We start from the raw sequence: 14,708 nt of genomic DNA, 5'->3' as shown, positions 1-14,708 counted from the left end.
AGGAATCTCCTGGGAGGAAACGGACGGAAAAGGCAGGGAGAAGCCTCCATGGGGCCTCTCCAGGAATCTCCTGGGAGGAAACAGGGCCTCCACCCTCCCTGTGGTTTCCCCAATCTCACACATTATTTGCTTTTACATTGATTCCTATGGGAAAAATTGCTTCTTCTTACAAACGTTTCTACGGAACAAATTCAGTTCGTAAGTAGAGGCGCCACTGTATATGATTTTTTAAAAATGTGCCCTTTCTAATGAAATTAAAATGATGGAAGGTGAGAAAACAGCTGTTTTCTCACCTTCAATCACCTTCATTTTTATTTCATTATAAGGAGAATTTCACTTGGTCCACTTGACAAAGAATGACCCATCTATGATGCCCTGGGGGTCATATGATCCTCTTTTGCGACCCGCCGAAGGGGGAAGCCACACTTAACAACTGCGGTGAATTTAGCACAAACTGTCTCAGATGTACTTGGAAAGATGTCTGGACTTCAACTCCCAGAATTCCCTAGCCAGCCATTGGCATTCTGGGAGTTGAAGTCCACTTATTAAAGCACATGGGATTTCTGAAAAATGAGAGTTCACGTGTCTTAAATTGTGAATGGGAAAGCCTGGGAGGGGGGGGGAATTGTGGGGGAAACAGTTGTTTTTTTCCAAATAGCTTTGAGGGGGGAAATTGGTGTGTCCCCCCTCTATTTTTAACAGGGCTAAAATGAACCCCGTTGCTTTTGCAAAAAGCTTTCTCTGACTTCGTTGCGGGTCAGAAGATCAATTTCCCCTTCTCCCTCATCCTATTTTAATGACACCACAATCCCTTAAACATTGGGGTGGAGTCTGAGCAACTGAATGGAGCCAAGTGTATTTACTGGCCCACTGCCGTCCCTGTCACCAATGCGGAGTTTTATTCAGATAATATTCTCATTGAGCACAGAGAGAGACATATCTGCCTCTACCTAGGATCGAACTCTCAACCTCCTGATTGTGAGGAGAGGACTCCACTTCCAGGCCACCGTACCACTCAATTCCCCCTCCCTAAGTGACCCAAATACAACACCCCCCCCCAATAGTAATCTCATCAAAAGACAGACATCCTGTCACAGGTGATCTATTTTTATTGTTAATTCAACACTAGCATTGGTTGGAGAGGGTTCGAGAACGGGAAATTGGTCAAAAACTTTTCACCACTGGACAAATCATTTCTTTTTTTTCCCCCTCTCCGTCTCGGATGGCAGGTGAAGATATCTCACCAGCCAATTCATCTTGCCCAGAAAAATAAAAAAGGCAAATACAAGTAGTCCTTAACGACCGTTTGTTAAGCGACCATCCAAAGTCGCAACGCCGCTGGAAAAAAGGATTTGGGGTGACCCATCCTCACGCTTAACCATCATTGCAGCATCCTCGTGGTCATCTGCATTCCCAGAATCACGTGATCTCCATTTGCAAACAACAACATCACTATGACCACAATTCAAAAGTGAAACCCAGATTTCGCTTAACTAGCGATTCGCTTAACAACCGCAGCCAAATAATAATTTGGGTTGTCGTAAGTTTGAGGACTACCTGTAGATTGTTTGACAGCAGAACCTTCTATGTGGTTGGAAACAGTTCCCCTCACACACACAAACACGCTTCTCCCCCATCTAAGTTTCACAGACCTGCTTTTGTGGTTTGCCTGCCCTTCTTCAACAAACAAGGATTGTCCAAACTAACCAAATCTGTTGACTTATTCGCCTGTTCTTCTGCAACTTCATGGAGACGTCCAGGAAAGATGGATACAAATATACACTATATATATATATGTATATATACACACTGCTCAAAAAAATAAAGGGAACACTTAAACAACAGAATATAACTCCCAAGTAAATCAAACTTCTGTGAAACTAAGGAAGCAACGCTGATTGACAACCAGTTTCAATCAGTTGTTGTGTGCATTCAACTTTGTACAGAACAAAATATATATACAATACTGCTCAAAAAAATAAAGAGAACATTCAAATAACATATCCTAGATCTGAATGAATGGAATATTCTCACTGAATATTTCATTTGCACAACTATTCCGTTTGCACAACAGCCTGTGAAATTGACTGTCAATCAGTGTTGCTTCCTAAGTGGACAGTTGGATTTCACAGAAGTTTGATTTATTTGAAGTTATATTGTATTTTTTAAGTGTTCCCTTTATTTTTTTTGAACAGTGTACCGGTATTTCCTGAGTTGGGAGCTAATTCCCCATAACTGGTCTAAACCATGGTTTGTTTAGGAGACGAGAACTAATCTAAAATGCCCGGCGGCAGTGAAACTGCAGGAAGTATCTCTACCATCCTTGGTCTATCACCTGCTCTGAAAGGAGTCAGCCGAATTCCCGAAAAGATTTGGGGCAAACCGACTATCCTCTTGGTAAAGGACCTCCTGGCTGCAAAGAACACGGTTTTGACCATCTTCTGTTGGAGAAATTCCTATCTTAGCAGATCCTTGTTACGGAAGCTGGTCCCGATTAAGGTAGATAAACACCTTCGGGCCCAAGAAAGTCTACTAACTTGGTTGACCAAGTCATCCTGTTGATCCACAGGCTTTGGAAAGCAACGGACCTCATCCAGAACTTGTTGAGGTTCTCCTCAAAGTTGTCTTGTCTCCTGGCCTTCGACCAAAGGCCAAGAGATGGATGGGTGGAAGGTCTTTGGTGGTCCCCACTCGGTAACCCCCGGTCTGCCACAGTTGGGTGGGCCATTGGAGGTGGGGCTAATTATGGTGGATTTGCAAGAGGGTGTTGGTGGCATAGTTCTGGAAGAGGGGTTGTAGGAACATGCCGATGGTACCAAAGACGCAGACGAAAATGAAGATCCACAGGAAGAGGCGGTCGATCACCATGGCCACGTATTTCCAGTCCTCGCTTACCTAGAACGGGAGACAACAAACGGATTAGCGCCCTCTACTGGATCTGCTTGGAAGTTGTCCCTCTATCGCCCTCTACTGGTGGTGAAGGGTTATCGTCTCGGCTTATTCAGGCCAAAAGTAAGACTTAAAACTAATTGCAATTTCCCCCCTCCCTCCCCCTATCGGGTGGGTTCCAATTTACTTGGTTGCCGGTTCGACTCCCAGAATTCCATGCATGAGGAACTCTGGGAGTTGAAGTCCCCCACTCTTGCTGGAGAGTTTGAGAAGGCCTGGGACAACCTCCAACGAACCATCACCACTACCCGCGCAAATGTTTCTCGTGACCTCAGGGCAAAAGTCCTCATTTTTCGACCTATCCCTCGGTCGACTCACGCTCTGGTCGTTGTCCTCGCTCTTCATGTGGTCCGCGATGAAGCGCACGCCGTCGATCGCCTCCTCCAACCCGCAGCAGCAGGCTTCCTGCCCTGTGGGCACCGCTTGGCCCGTCCTCTCCCGAAAACCGTTGACCCCATCGGAACTTTCGGTGAAGGTCCGCCCGCTGCTGCTCCCGGTCCCGAACTTCCTGACGGCGGAAGGGTTGACGTAGCAGGTACAGGAGCGGGTCCCGCCTTGCATGAAGAACCCGCCCAGCGCCCGTTCCTGGCTTTGCCGTTTCTGCCGCAGCTGCTGGCGGGCACAGCTCTGGCGCGGCTGTTTCAGGAAAAGCAGAGTGGGCAGCTTCTCTAGGAAGACCACCTTGACCCAAGGGGGCATGGTGTGGGTGGTCGGAGAACGGTGGTGGACATTGAGGACGCAGACGCTGGTCACGATGGAGAAGGTCACCAGCACCATGGTGAACATCAGATACTTGCCGACCAAGGGCACATCCAAGGAGGTCGGCGGCACGATTTTGGAAATGAGCAGCAGGAAGACGGTGAGGGCCAGGAGGACCGAGATGCATAGGGTCATCTTCTCGCCGCAGTCGGACGGCAAGTAGAAAACCAAGATGGCCAATGAGGTGATCAAGATGCAAGGAATGATGAGGTTGATGGTGTAGAAGAGCGGCTTCCGGCGGATGATGAAGTCGTAGGTGATGTCCACGTAGGTCGAGTCGTTGGGGTTTTCGTTGCGCCGCCCCGGCAGGGCGATAATGTCCCACTCGCCGCTGGGGGTGAAGTCATCCAAGCTGGCCACTTCACTCTTCAACACAAGGTCGATCTCCGTTCGGTCGTACGTCCATGACCGGAACTTCATGGTGCAGTTTTGCTGGTCGAAAGGGAAGTGTTTGACTTCGATCTTACAAGCGCTCTTGTAGATGGCCGGTGGGAGCCAGAAGATGCTCCCGTCGTAGGAGACCACCGCGTTGGAGTAGAAGGACACCTCGTACATTCCATCCGCGCTGGAGAAGGGAGAGACCAGAACAAGGAGAATTGGGATCAAAGCGGGATTTTTCTACACGTGGTCCTTGACTTACAACCGCAATGGAGCCCAAAATTTTGAGTCGCTAAACAACACATCTGTGAATTTTGAACGTCGCCCCGTTTTCACCACTGTTCCTACCGCGGTTGTTAAACAAATCACTATAGTTGTTAAATTGATTTTGATTGAGTGACCATTGGGGATGCTGCCGAAACGGTCGTATGTGTGAAAAACGGTTTCAAGTCCTTGTTTTTTCAGTTGCAACTTTGACCAGTTACTGAATGAAGGACTAGCTGTAACCCAAATTGGAGGAGAAATGAATCCAGGTATCTTTCTATTGGTGCTTTGAAATTGACTGGAAGGCTTTCTGAAATTGACACAATTGGGCTGTGGAATTGACCAGAGATTTGAGGGAAGAATTGCCCCAATCTCTGACAATCATTTTTTTTTGTTTCTTTAATTAGCACTATGAAATTGACTAGAAGAGCTTTTGAAATTGATTCATTGGGCTTGGGAATTGACAATCCCATTTTTTCCCCCTTCAAATAAGCGAGGATGATATGAGAGACATCGCCTTCTTCTCACTGACTTGGCACAACCCTTGTGGACCCAACATCACCTCAATTTGAAGGCTACTCTGTAGGAAAGTCTGAGTTCTTAGCAACTCCTGGATTTAAGAGCAACCATTCTTGGTTACCTACTTGTTGTAAAGCACCACATCTGGCAGCCAGATATGTTTGGAAGGCAGCCGCACCTTCTTCATGTCGTCAAATTCTTCTGGGTTCCATGTCAGGCGATAATCTTCCCATTCCTGTAAGAGATGGAGAGCCATACTCCGAGGACAATCACTCAAGTAGTGTAGGGTTTCCTGCTTATGCAGGGGCTTGGACTAGAAGACATCCAAGGTCCCTTCCAACTCTGTTGTTGTTGTTATTATTTAAGCTACGGATCTCAGCTACCAAACACCCATCGGATTTGGGGATTCCCTCCTTAAAATTGGCTTGGACAACTTAGATTACCCAGAAGACCTTCTGAAAGCTTCCAACTCATTGGAATTCTGCCTCGTGGATCCCGCCATTAACCGACGGGAGTCATCTAGATGGCCTCCTTTCATGCCTCTCTGTGTTCTGACCTAGGATTCCTCAAACTATGAAGCAAACTCCTTGTCCCAACCAAAAACCCCTTTTTTATTAAGTTACTGTGAATTCTTCTCATTCACATCCAGCAAAGTCTTTCAAATGATGAATTTACAGTCCCAGACCTTATCTGGCTAGGAGAGCTGCCAAGTTTTCTTCAAAATGTGGCAAGGAGTCACTTGAGAGTTACAAACCAATTAAGCGAACTAATGGTCTTCTGCAAACTCCACTCCCCTTTTGCTCCCTTTTTATTCCCCCTGGGTGGGGCCACTCATTGTCCATCTGTGGCCTTATTCCCAAGTCTGTCCTTAGATGTTCCCTTCGTTTGGCAACTGCGCATGAACACACTGGGAACAGGCTCCAAATGTTCCCCTGCCTCACTGATGTCTGACTCCAAAGGCAGCTGATAACTGCCAGACAGCCCTGGCTCTGGCTCTGCCTCGGACAAAGAGCCTTCCCCAGACTCCAGGACAGGCCCATTTTCCTCCCCAACCTCCTCACTGTCCGATTTGGCTGCCGGCTTCACTGGCGGACCACAACACTCTGGTCCTTTGATTGTGCAATTTATTCACCCGGCCCTTAGAGGTATGTCTGTCTGCACAAACCCAGAATCGGAGGAATAACCTTTACCTGGGTTAGCCAGACATTGGTGGTCATGATCTGTTCCCGTTCATGCTACAAGTGGAAAAGGGAGAGAGGAGAGGAGAGATAGCCCCCAGAAGGGGGGGAGAGTGAATAGACATGGTCCAGGCAGCAGGCAAACCCCACAATCAGGTTTCCCCCCTCCCCAAACCCAGCAGGTTTCTGAAAAGCCGAATCCAAACAGCCTCTGAAGGGGAGAATTGAAGTCATAGTTTTAGTCCCGCCTTAAGCACTAATGCCAGTTGGGTAACTTTGGGCCAATCACCAGGAGATGGTGAGTTCTAGTCCTGCCTTAGGCATGAAAGTCAGCTGGGTGGCTTTGGGCCAATCACCAGGAGACAGTGAGTTCTAGTCCCGCCTTACACATGAAAGCCAACTGGGTGGCTTTGGGCCAATCACCAGGAGACAGTGAGTTCTAGTCCCGCCTTACACATGAAAGCCAGCTGGGTGGCTTTGGGCCAATCACCAGGAGACAATGAGTTCTAGTCCCGCCTTACACATGAAAGCCAGCTGGGTGGCTTTGGGCCAATCACAAGGAGACAGTGAGTTCTAGTCCCGCCTTACATATGAAAGCCAGCTGCGTGGCTTTGGGCCAATCACCAGGAGACAATGAGTTCTAGTCCCGCCTTACACATGAAAGCCAGCTGGGTGGCTTTGGGCCAATCACAAGGAGACAGTGAGTTCTAGTCCTGCCTTAGACATGAAAGCCAGCTGAGTGGCTTTGGGCCAATCACAAGGAGACAATGAGTTCTAGTCCCGCCTTACACATGAACTGGGTGGCTTTGGGCCAATCACCAGGAGATTGGGAGTTCTAGTCCCGCCTTAGACATGAAAGCCAGCTGGGTGGCTTTGGGCCAATCACAAGGAGACAGTGAGTTTTAGTCCCGCTTTAGACATGAAAGCCAACTGGGTGACTTTGGGCCAGCCACCAGGAGATTGGGAATGAATGCCATCTAAATGACTTTGGGCCGTTCCCTAAGGAGACTATGTGACTCCTCTATTAAAAACAAGAAAAGTCGGGCGCCGAAGAAAGAAACGAAACACAAACCACGCTGATCAGCTGGGCCAGAGATACCATCAGCTGCACTGTGACCAACTCGGAGCCGTTGGTGGCCGGGCGGATCAGTTTGTTGTACCGGGACGGGTCCAGCAGGTGTTCCACCAGCCGTTCCTCCGTGTCGGTCCCGAGACCCCCTGGAAAACAAAACGGGGGGGGGGGTCTATTAGAAGCCCCGTGAAAAGATGCCGCCTTCTTGTGGACCGCGAATCCAGACCTCCAAAATTGGAGCGGGCAGGTAGGATTAGAACTCGTCTCTTTGTATCAAATCTCCTTTGTTTGTTTGTTTTTGCCTTGGGCCTGCTTGTTACTTCTCCAAGGCCATCGCTTTCCGGGCAACCATTGCCTTAAAAGGGATTGGCACAGCCCGCCGGCACTTAAACAGGTTGTCCGCGCTGCGTTCGCCCAACCCCCTCTTGCCCAAAGCGCTTTTATGACAATTTCTCTCTCTTGCTAATGGCTGGTTTGTGTATTCAGGGGTGGTTGTTTTTTTCAGGGGGGGGGGTGTCATCCCATCTCCCTGCTGGAGTGATTCTGGGCAGCCTTTGGGAGGTAGACTGCCTCAGAGGCGGGAGGCTTCATTAACCTTGTTAGTTAGTGAAGAGTCTTGACAGAATCAGGCCACAGCCGAAATTCCCTTTCCCCAAAATAGCTGCCTGGAATATTTTTGGGAACGAGAGAGAGAGAATGGTTCATTTATATTCTCCGACTGCGATGTCTTTGGTATTCCCCAATGGCTGGTGTGAGTAATCTCTCTCTGTGTCTCCTTCCTATCTTTTTTTCTCTCTCTTTCCTGTTATCCCTCTCTCGCTCTCTCTTTCCTATTATGTCTGTCTATCTATCTATCTATCTATCTCCTTCCTATTCTCTCTCTGTCCCTTATCTCTCTCTCCTTCCTATTATATCTATCTATCTTATATCTACCTACCTACCTACCTACCTACCTTATCTTATCTATCTATCTGGCTAGCTATCTCCTTCCTATTCTCTCTTTCTCTCCTTCCTTTTTAAAAAATAGTTTTTATTTAAATTTAATTTTTTTGAAAAAGTAGACATGCAAGAAGACAAAACACAAAAGAGAAAACATCTATCTATCTACCTGTCTTATATTATCTATCTATCTAGCTATTATTTTCTCTCCTTCCTATTATATCTCTCTCTTCTTCCGATGCTCTCTCTCTCTCCTTCCTATTATATATCTCTCTCAAATTATATCTCTCTCCTTCCTATTATATCTCTCTTCTATTACATCTCTCCTATTGTATTTCTCTCTCTCTCTCCCCTTCCTATTCTCTCTCCTCATTATCTCTCTCTCTCCTTCCTATTATATATCTGTCTCATATTATATCTCTCCTATTGTATTTCTCTCTCTCTCTCTCTCCTTCCTATTATATATCTCTCTCAAATTATATCTCTCTCCTTCCTATTATATCTCTTCTATTACATCTCTCCTATTGTATTTCTCTCTCTCTCTCCCCTTCCTATTCTCTCTCCTTCTCATTATCTCTCTCTCTCCTTCCTATTATATATCTGTCTCATATTATATCTCCCCCTACAACCCTGGGGAGCCTCTTGGCCTGAAGAAAATTGTCTGTGCAACGGCCACAAAACCAACCATGGAGTTTTTCATCTTCCCGAGATAGGAAACATGTCTCTCTCTCTCTGATCCTCTTTGGCTTGTATCAGTGCAAGGAGGAAACTGAGGCAAAGGGATGAGAAGGACAAGGGGGAGAGAGAGAGAGAGAGAGAGTGGCGTTGGGTGGCTTCACCCTAGGATAGGGGTTCTCATCCTGGGGGTCAGGACCCCTTTGGGGGTGGAAGGACCATTTCACAGGGGTCTCCTAAGACCCTGGGAAAAGACAAATCTCCCACGGTGTTAGGAATTAAATGTTCTATTCTGGCACCTGGGGACATATTTTTACCATCTGACCAATCAGGCGTTTTCAGTGGGGGTGTCCCTCTGACCTTCCTGCCAATCAGCTTATAGCTCTGTTGGGAGAATGGGCGCTAGACTTATGGTTGGGGGTCACCACAACATGAGGAACTGTATTAAGGGGTCGCGGCATTAGAAAGGTTGAGAACCAGCGCCCTAGGAGGAAGAGTCTAAAAACTGGGCCTGTTGTGCTTCAAGAAGAAGAAGAGGGGGAATGTAGACCAGTTTGAAGCAAGCGGGAAATACGAAATTGTGTTACTGGGAGGACTGGGAAGCAGCTGGTTGCTGGGCCTCAGAGAGTCCATCCCTGAAAGATTTTGAGCAATGGTTCAACACTCATTTTTCTGAGCATTTTCTTTCGGGCTGGACTAAAAGACCACCAAGGTCCTTTCCTTCCTTCCTCCTTCCTTTCCTTCCTTCCTTCCTTCTTCCTTCCTTCCTTTCTTTCTTTCTTCTTCAAGGTGCCTTAAGGACCGGTGGTGGGATGGGGTGGTGTATCCTATCACCGTCACCTGATCATCAGGTCAGAAACCTAGACTGTCTCTGGGTGGCTAAATGATGCAATCTGTTTAGGAAGATCACAGGAGGGAATCCTCCATTTTGAAGATGGTTTTGTTGGATCCTTGGATCCCCTAGTTGTTTTCCCTCTCAGGAGACCGTTTTTCCCCTCACGAGACCGTTTTTCCCCTCACGAGACCGTTTTTCCCCTCACGTGGTCGATCCTGTGGGACATGTAATTTCAACAGTGCTGTCTAAGTATGGTATAGTCTGTGGTATGGTTATAGTAATTCTATTCTACTCTACTCTACTTTACATTCTATTCTACTCTATATTGTATTCTACTCTACTCCTATTGTACTCTACTCCTACTCTACTCTATACTTCTATTCTACTCTACTCCTACTCTACTCTATAGTACTTCTATTCTACTCTACTCTACTCTATTCTTATTCTAATTCTATTCTATATTCTTCCCTTCTTAATTTTTTAAGGAGTCCTGATCAGTGTTCCCTCTAATTTTTTTTTGGGGTGAGCGGAAAAGTATAGTGTCTGAGCGGCAGTCCCTTCGGGACTGGGCGGCACAGAAATAAATAAATAAACAAACAAACAAACAAACAAACATACAAATAAAAAACCCACCCTGTTTTGCCTCACAGAATTTCAAAATAAAATACTGTCCTGTGTGTCTATAACAGTGAGCTCATAATAGGGCAACTCTATCAATATCAAAATGCCACTTAAATAGTTGAGCTAGTTTCAAACTAGATTTTGATTTTCTTTCTCTCTTCCTTACTCCCATTCTTTTTCTTTCTCTTTTCCTTCCTCTCTTTTTTCTATCTGTTTCTCCCTCTTCCTCTCTCTCTCCTTCCCTCTCACTCTTTCCCTCTCGGCTTCTGGGCAGGTTTGGAAAACTCTGAGTTGATGATGATTTTTAAGTGAGCGATTGCTCACTGCTCAGCTTAGAGGGAACCTATGGTCCTGATATGGCCTTCCAATCCTGAACCACAGGGAGAAGGGGGAGAAGAGCCTAGTGACCAGAATCCTATCCAACCTCTTGTTAATAGAGTCACTGGGTGGGTGGGGGTCAGGACCACTTTGGGGGTGGAAGGACCATTTCACAGGGGTCTCCTAAGACCCTGGGAAAAGACAAGTTTGGGGAGCCGTTCTTTTCCCGCTAGAAATCACTACCCTCCCCTGCTCCCTCCCAAGGAGGTACAAAAAAAAACGACAAGGCCCCCATCCCACACTCAGACAAAGCCCTGCATTTTACCATTCCGAAAACCATGCGCTTACTTTTCAGCGTCCCCAAGAGGCAGAGGCCGGCAAGGAGAGCCATGGATGATGGTTTCATCGTGTCTTCTCAGGAACTGGGCATCCCTTCTCGCACCTCCCTCCACCAAAGCTTCCCTTTTCACTCCCAAGAGGTGGGGGGGGGGGGGTTCCTTCAGCAGCCGGGGGTGGATGGCGGGCAAGGAAAAGAGGCGTCTCCAAGGTGGGTGGGTGAGTGGGGGCGTCGCCTTTAGCAGTCTTTGCCCCCTCCTTGCTTCAAAAGATGGACTCTCCCGACTATCCGTGGTGCTGAAATCCAAGGGGCGCATTTACTGTGCTCTCCTTGGTGCTGCTGAAACGGCTGGGCAATGGGGGGGGGGCAGTGCCAGATACCTCCTCCTTTTCTTCTTCCTCCTCCTCCTCTCTTTTCTCTTCCCTCTTTTCTTCCTCCTCCTCCTCTCCTTCTTCTTTCTCCTCCTCCTCCTCCTCCTTCACCCCAATGCACAGCAAAAAAAGAGGCCGAGCTGCCGTTCCCCCCGGACCCCGCCGGTGCTTCTGGCTCTCCACATTAGGTATCCTCCCCAAGGCTTTGGCATCACCGCCTCCGCTTGACGCAGCAAAGAAGAGGCCGCCCCATTGGCTCCCGAAAGGGGGTGGGGGGTGGGGTGGGGAGACAGCTCCTTCTGCCGGCTTGCGGCAGGCCTGCTTGGATTCTCCCAAGGAACCGTCTTTCCCTCCCCCAAGTGCCAACCGGGGAGGGAATGCATAGGGATCTCTGGGCTCCCTCGCGGATCCCGGATTGTGGGATGTGGAGTGATCTCAAGGGGGAGGGATTTTGGTCCCGCAAAAGAGAGATTAAGGTCATTAGTCCCGAGTCCTCCGGCATTGGGCGGCATAGAAGTCAAATTGAATGAATGAATGGATGAATGAATGAATGAATGAATGGAATTATATCTTGTTTGTCCAAAGGCCGAAGGGCAAATCGTAGGGAGAAGACCTCGATGGTTCCACTTTGATGCTTTGCCCCATTTCTGGATGAGCAGGGGTTCTGGGTTTGAGAGGAGACAGAACAGAATAGAAAATAGAATAGTAAATAGAATTAAAATAAAATAGAAAACGGAATAGAAGATGGAGTGGAATGGAATAGGATAGGATAGGAGTACAGCGGAGTAGAATAGGTTGTAGAGTAGAATACAGTGGAATAGAATGAGTAAAGTAGACTGTACAGTAGACTGTAGAGTAGAATAGAATAGCAAAGAGAATAGAAAATAGAATTAAAATGGAATAGAAAAAGGAATGGGATAGGATAGGATAGGATAGGAGTACAGTAGAGTAGAATAGAATGTAGAGTAGGGTAGGTTGTAGAGTAGAATAGAGTAGAATGAGTAAAGTAGGCTGTACAGTAGACTGTAGAGTAGAATAGAATAGCAAAGAGAATAGAAAATAGAATTAAAATAGAATAGAAAAAGAAATGGGATAGGATAGGAGTAGAGTAGAATAGAATGTAGAGTAGAGTAGGTTGTAGAGTAGAATAGAGTAGAATGAGTAAAGTAGACTGTACAGTAGACTGTAGAGTAGAATAGAATAGCAAAGAGAATAGAAAATAGAATTAAAATAGAATAGAAAAAGAAATGGGATAGGATAGGAGTAGAGTAGAATAGAATGTAGAGTAGAGTAGGTTGTAGAATAGAGTAGAATAGAATGAGTAAAGTAGACTGTACAGTAGACTGTAGAGTAGAATAGAATAGCAAAGAGAATAGAAAATAGAATTAAAATAGAATAGAAAAAGAAATGGGATAGGATAGGAGTAGAGTAGAATAGAATGTAGAGTAGAGTAGGTTGTAGAGTAGAATAGAGTAGAATGAGTAAAGTAGACTGTAGATATTAGACTGTAGAGTAGAACAGAACAGAATATTCAATAGCTGGAAGGGATCTTGGAGGTCTTCTAGTCCAGCCCCCTGCTCAACTAGTAGAACCTATATTATTTCCCAATAAGTGACTCTCTAGTCTCTTCTTAGAATCAAGATAAGTGGGCTCCCCCTAGGGAGGACGGAGGGGGTGGGGCACATGGGGCAGCCTCCATCGCAATGTTTGGGACTACAGTTCCCACGATCCTTCACCATCCACCATGCTGTCTAGGGTTGGAGGCACATCCTAAGACACAAGATGGGGGAACCCCAGGTAGCTTTCAATGGGAAGTGTGAAAGGAATGAGTGACTTCATCCTTGGGCCGAGTGTGTGCAGGTGCGATTAGATTAGATTAGATTTATTGGATTTATATGCCGCCCCTCTCCGTAGACTCGGGGCGGCTCACAACAGTGGTAAACAAAAAACATAGTAACAAATCTAATATCTCGCAATCTAAATTACAGTTTTAAGTTAAAAAATCCAAAACAAAAAACAAGCACACAATCGAATCATACACAAAAACTACATGGGCAAGGGGGAGATGTTTCAATTCCCCCACGCCTGACGGCAGAGGTGGGGTTTTAAGGAGTTTCCCAAAGGCAAGGAGGGTGGGGGCAATCCTAAACTCTGGGGGGGAGCTGGTTCCAGAGGGTTGGAGCCACCACAGAGAAGGCTCTTCCCCTGGGTTCCCGCCAGACGACATTGTTTAGTCGACGGGACCCGGAGAAGGCCCACTCTGTGGGACCTAACCGGCCGCTGGGATTCGTGCGGCAGAAGGCGGTCCCGGAGATATTTATACAAGTGGCTCTTTTGTGGGTTATTTGGAGAGCCGATTTTTCACGGACTTTTTTCCCCGACGCCTATAAATCTCCATCCGGGATTTTCCAGGCGATGAACATCAACTCATGTTTTAAATGTCACAACAGATGTTGCAGCTGTTGGCGTGCAGGAGAGCATGAACACATGGGAAGGAAGGCAGCCTTGCCTTTTGCTCTTGCTTTTTACACGGAAAGCCCCCCCCCCAAGGGTTGCATGTTGTGTAACGCAGGTCCTGTTTAGTTTGTTTGTTTGTTTATTTACTTACTTACTTACTTACTTACTTACTTACTTACTTACTTACTTACTTATTTATTAGATTTGTATGCCGCCCCTCTCCGTAGACTTGGGGCGGCTTACAACATACAATAGAACAATTCACAACAAATCTAATGAATTTAACAAACATTAAAAGACCCCATTATTAAACCTGACAGACGTACCATACATAAATTGTATAGGCCCGGGGGAGGGGGTGAAAATGCCTCAATTCCCCCATGCCTGACGGCAGAGGTGAGTTTTAAGGAGTTTACAGAAGGCAAGGAGGGTGGGGGCAGTTCTAATCTCCGGGGGGGGAGCTGGTTCCAGACAGTCGGGGCCGCCACAGAGAAGGCTCTTCCCCTGGGGCCCGCCAGGGAAGGAAGGGAGGAGAGAAGAAAGAGGAAAAGAAAGGAAATGAAAAGGGTAAAAAGGAAAGGAAAGGAAAGGAGGAAGGAAGGGAGGAGAGAAGAAAGAGGAAAAGAAAGGAAATGAAAAGGGTAAAAAGGAAAGGAGAGGGAAGGAAAGGAAAGGAAAGGAGGAGAAGAAGAGGAAAGAGGAATAGAAAGGAAAAGGGTAAGAAGGAAAGGAAAGGAAAGGAGGAAGGAAGGGAGGAGAGAAGAAAGAGGGAAAAGAAAGGAAATGAAAAGGGTAAAAAGGAAAGGAGAGGGAAGAAAAGGAAAGGAAAGGAGGGAGAGAAGAGAAGAGGAAAGAGGAATAGAAAGGAAAAGGGTAAGAAGGAAAGGAAAGGAAAGGAGGAAGGAAGGGAGGAGAGAAGAAAGGAAATGAAAAGGGTAAAAAGGAAAGGAGAGGGAAGGAAAGGAGGAAGGAAGGGAGAGAAGAGGAAAAGAAAGGAATGGGGTAAAAAGGAAAGGAGAAGGAAGGAAAGGAAAGG

At 46.8% G+C, this 14,708-nt stretch overlaps 1 protein-coding gene across 1 annotated transcript; it reads right to left on the bottom strand.

Moving 5' to 3' along the window:
- Nucleotides 1-2,739: 2,739 nt before the first annotated feature.
- On the bottom strand, nt 2,740-10,913 carry CHRNB2 (cholinergic receptor nicotinic beta 2 subunit). The gene is made up of 6 exons (XM_070766025.1): nt 10,856-10,913; nt 7,120-7,265; nt 6,060-6,104; nt 4,995-5,104; nt 3,268-4,273; nt 2,740-2,895 (listed from the first exon to the last, which is right to left on the bottom strand). The coding sequence occupies exons 1-6, from the start codon at nt 10,911-10,913 to the stop codon at nt 2,740-2,742; spliced, it is 1,521 nt and encodes a 506-aa protein (XP_070622126.1).
- Between the last annotated feature and the right edge of the window lie 3,795 nt (nt 10,914-14,708).

The sequence above is a fragment of the Erythrolamprus reginae genome, chromosome 13 (assembly GCF_031021105.1).
Source record: "Erythrolamprus reginae isolate rEryReg1 chromosome 13, rEryReg1.hap1, whole genome shotgun sequence".
In the NCBI taxonomy this organism is placed as follows: Eukaryota; Metazoa; Chordata; class Lepidosauria; order Squamata; family Dipsadidae; genus Erythrolamprus; species Erythrolamprus reginae.
Note: the sequence above shows the minus strand (reverse complement) of the source record. Positions and strands in the feature narration are given on the sequence as shown.

Coding starts and splice junctions, on each gene's coding strand:
- CHRNB2 (XM_070766025.1), bottom strand. CDS start 10,913: ATGAAACCATCATCCATGGCTCTCCTTGCCGGCCTCTGCCTCTTGGGG. Junction 7,266..10,855: donor CCTCTTGGGGACGCTGAAAA/GTAAGCGCATGG, acceptor TTTGTTTTCCAG/GGGGTCTCGGGACCGACACG. Junction 5,105..6,059: donor CCAATGTCTGGCTAACCCAG/GTAAAGGTTATT, acceptor CATCTCTTACAG/GAATGGGAAGATTATCGCCT.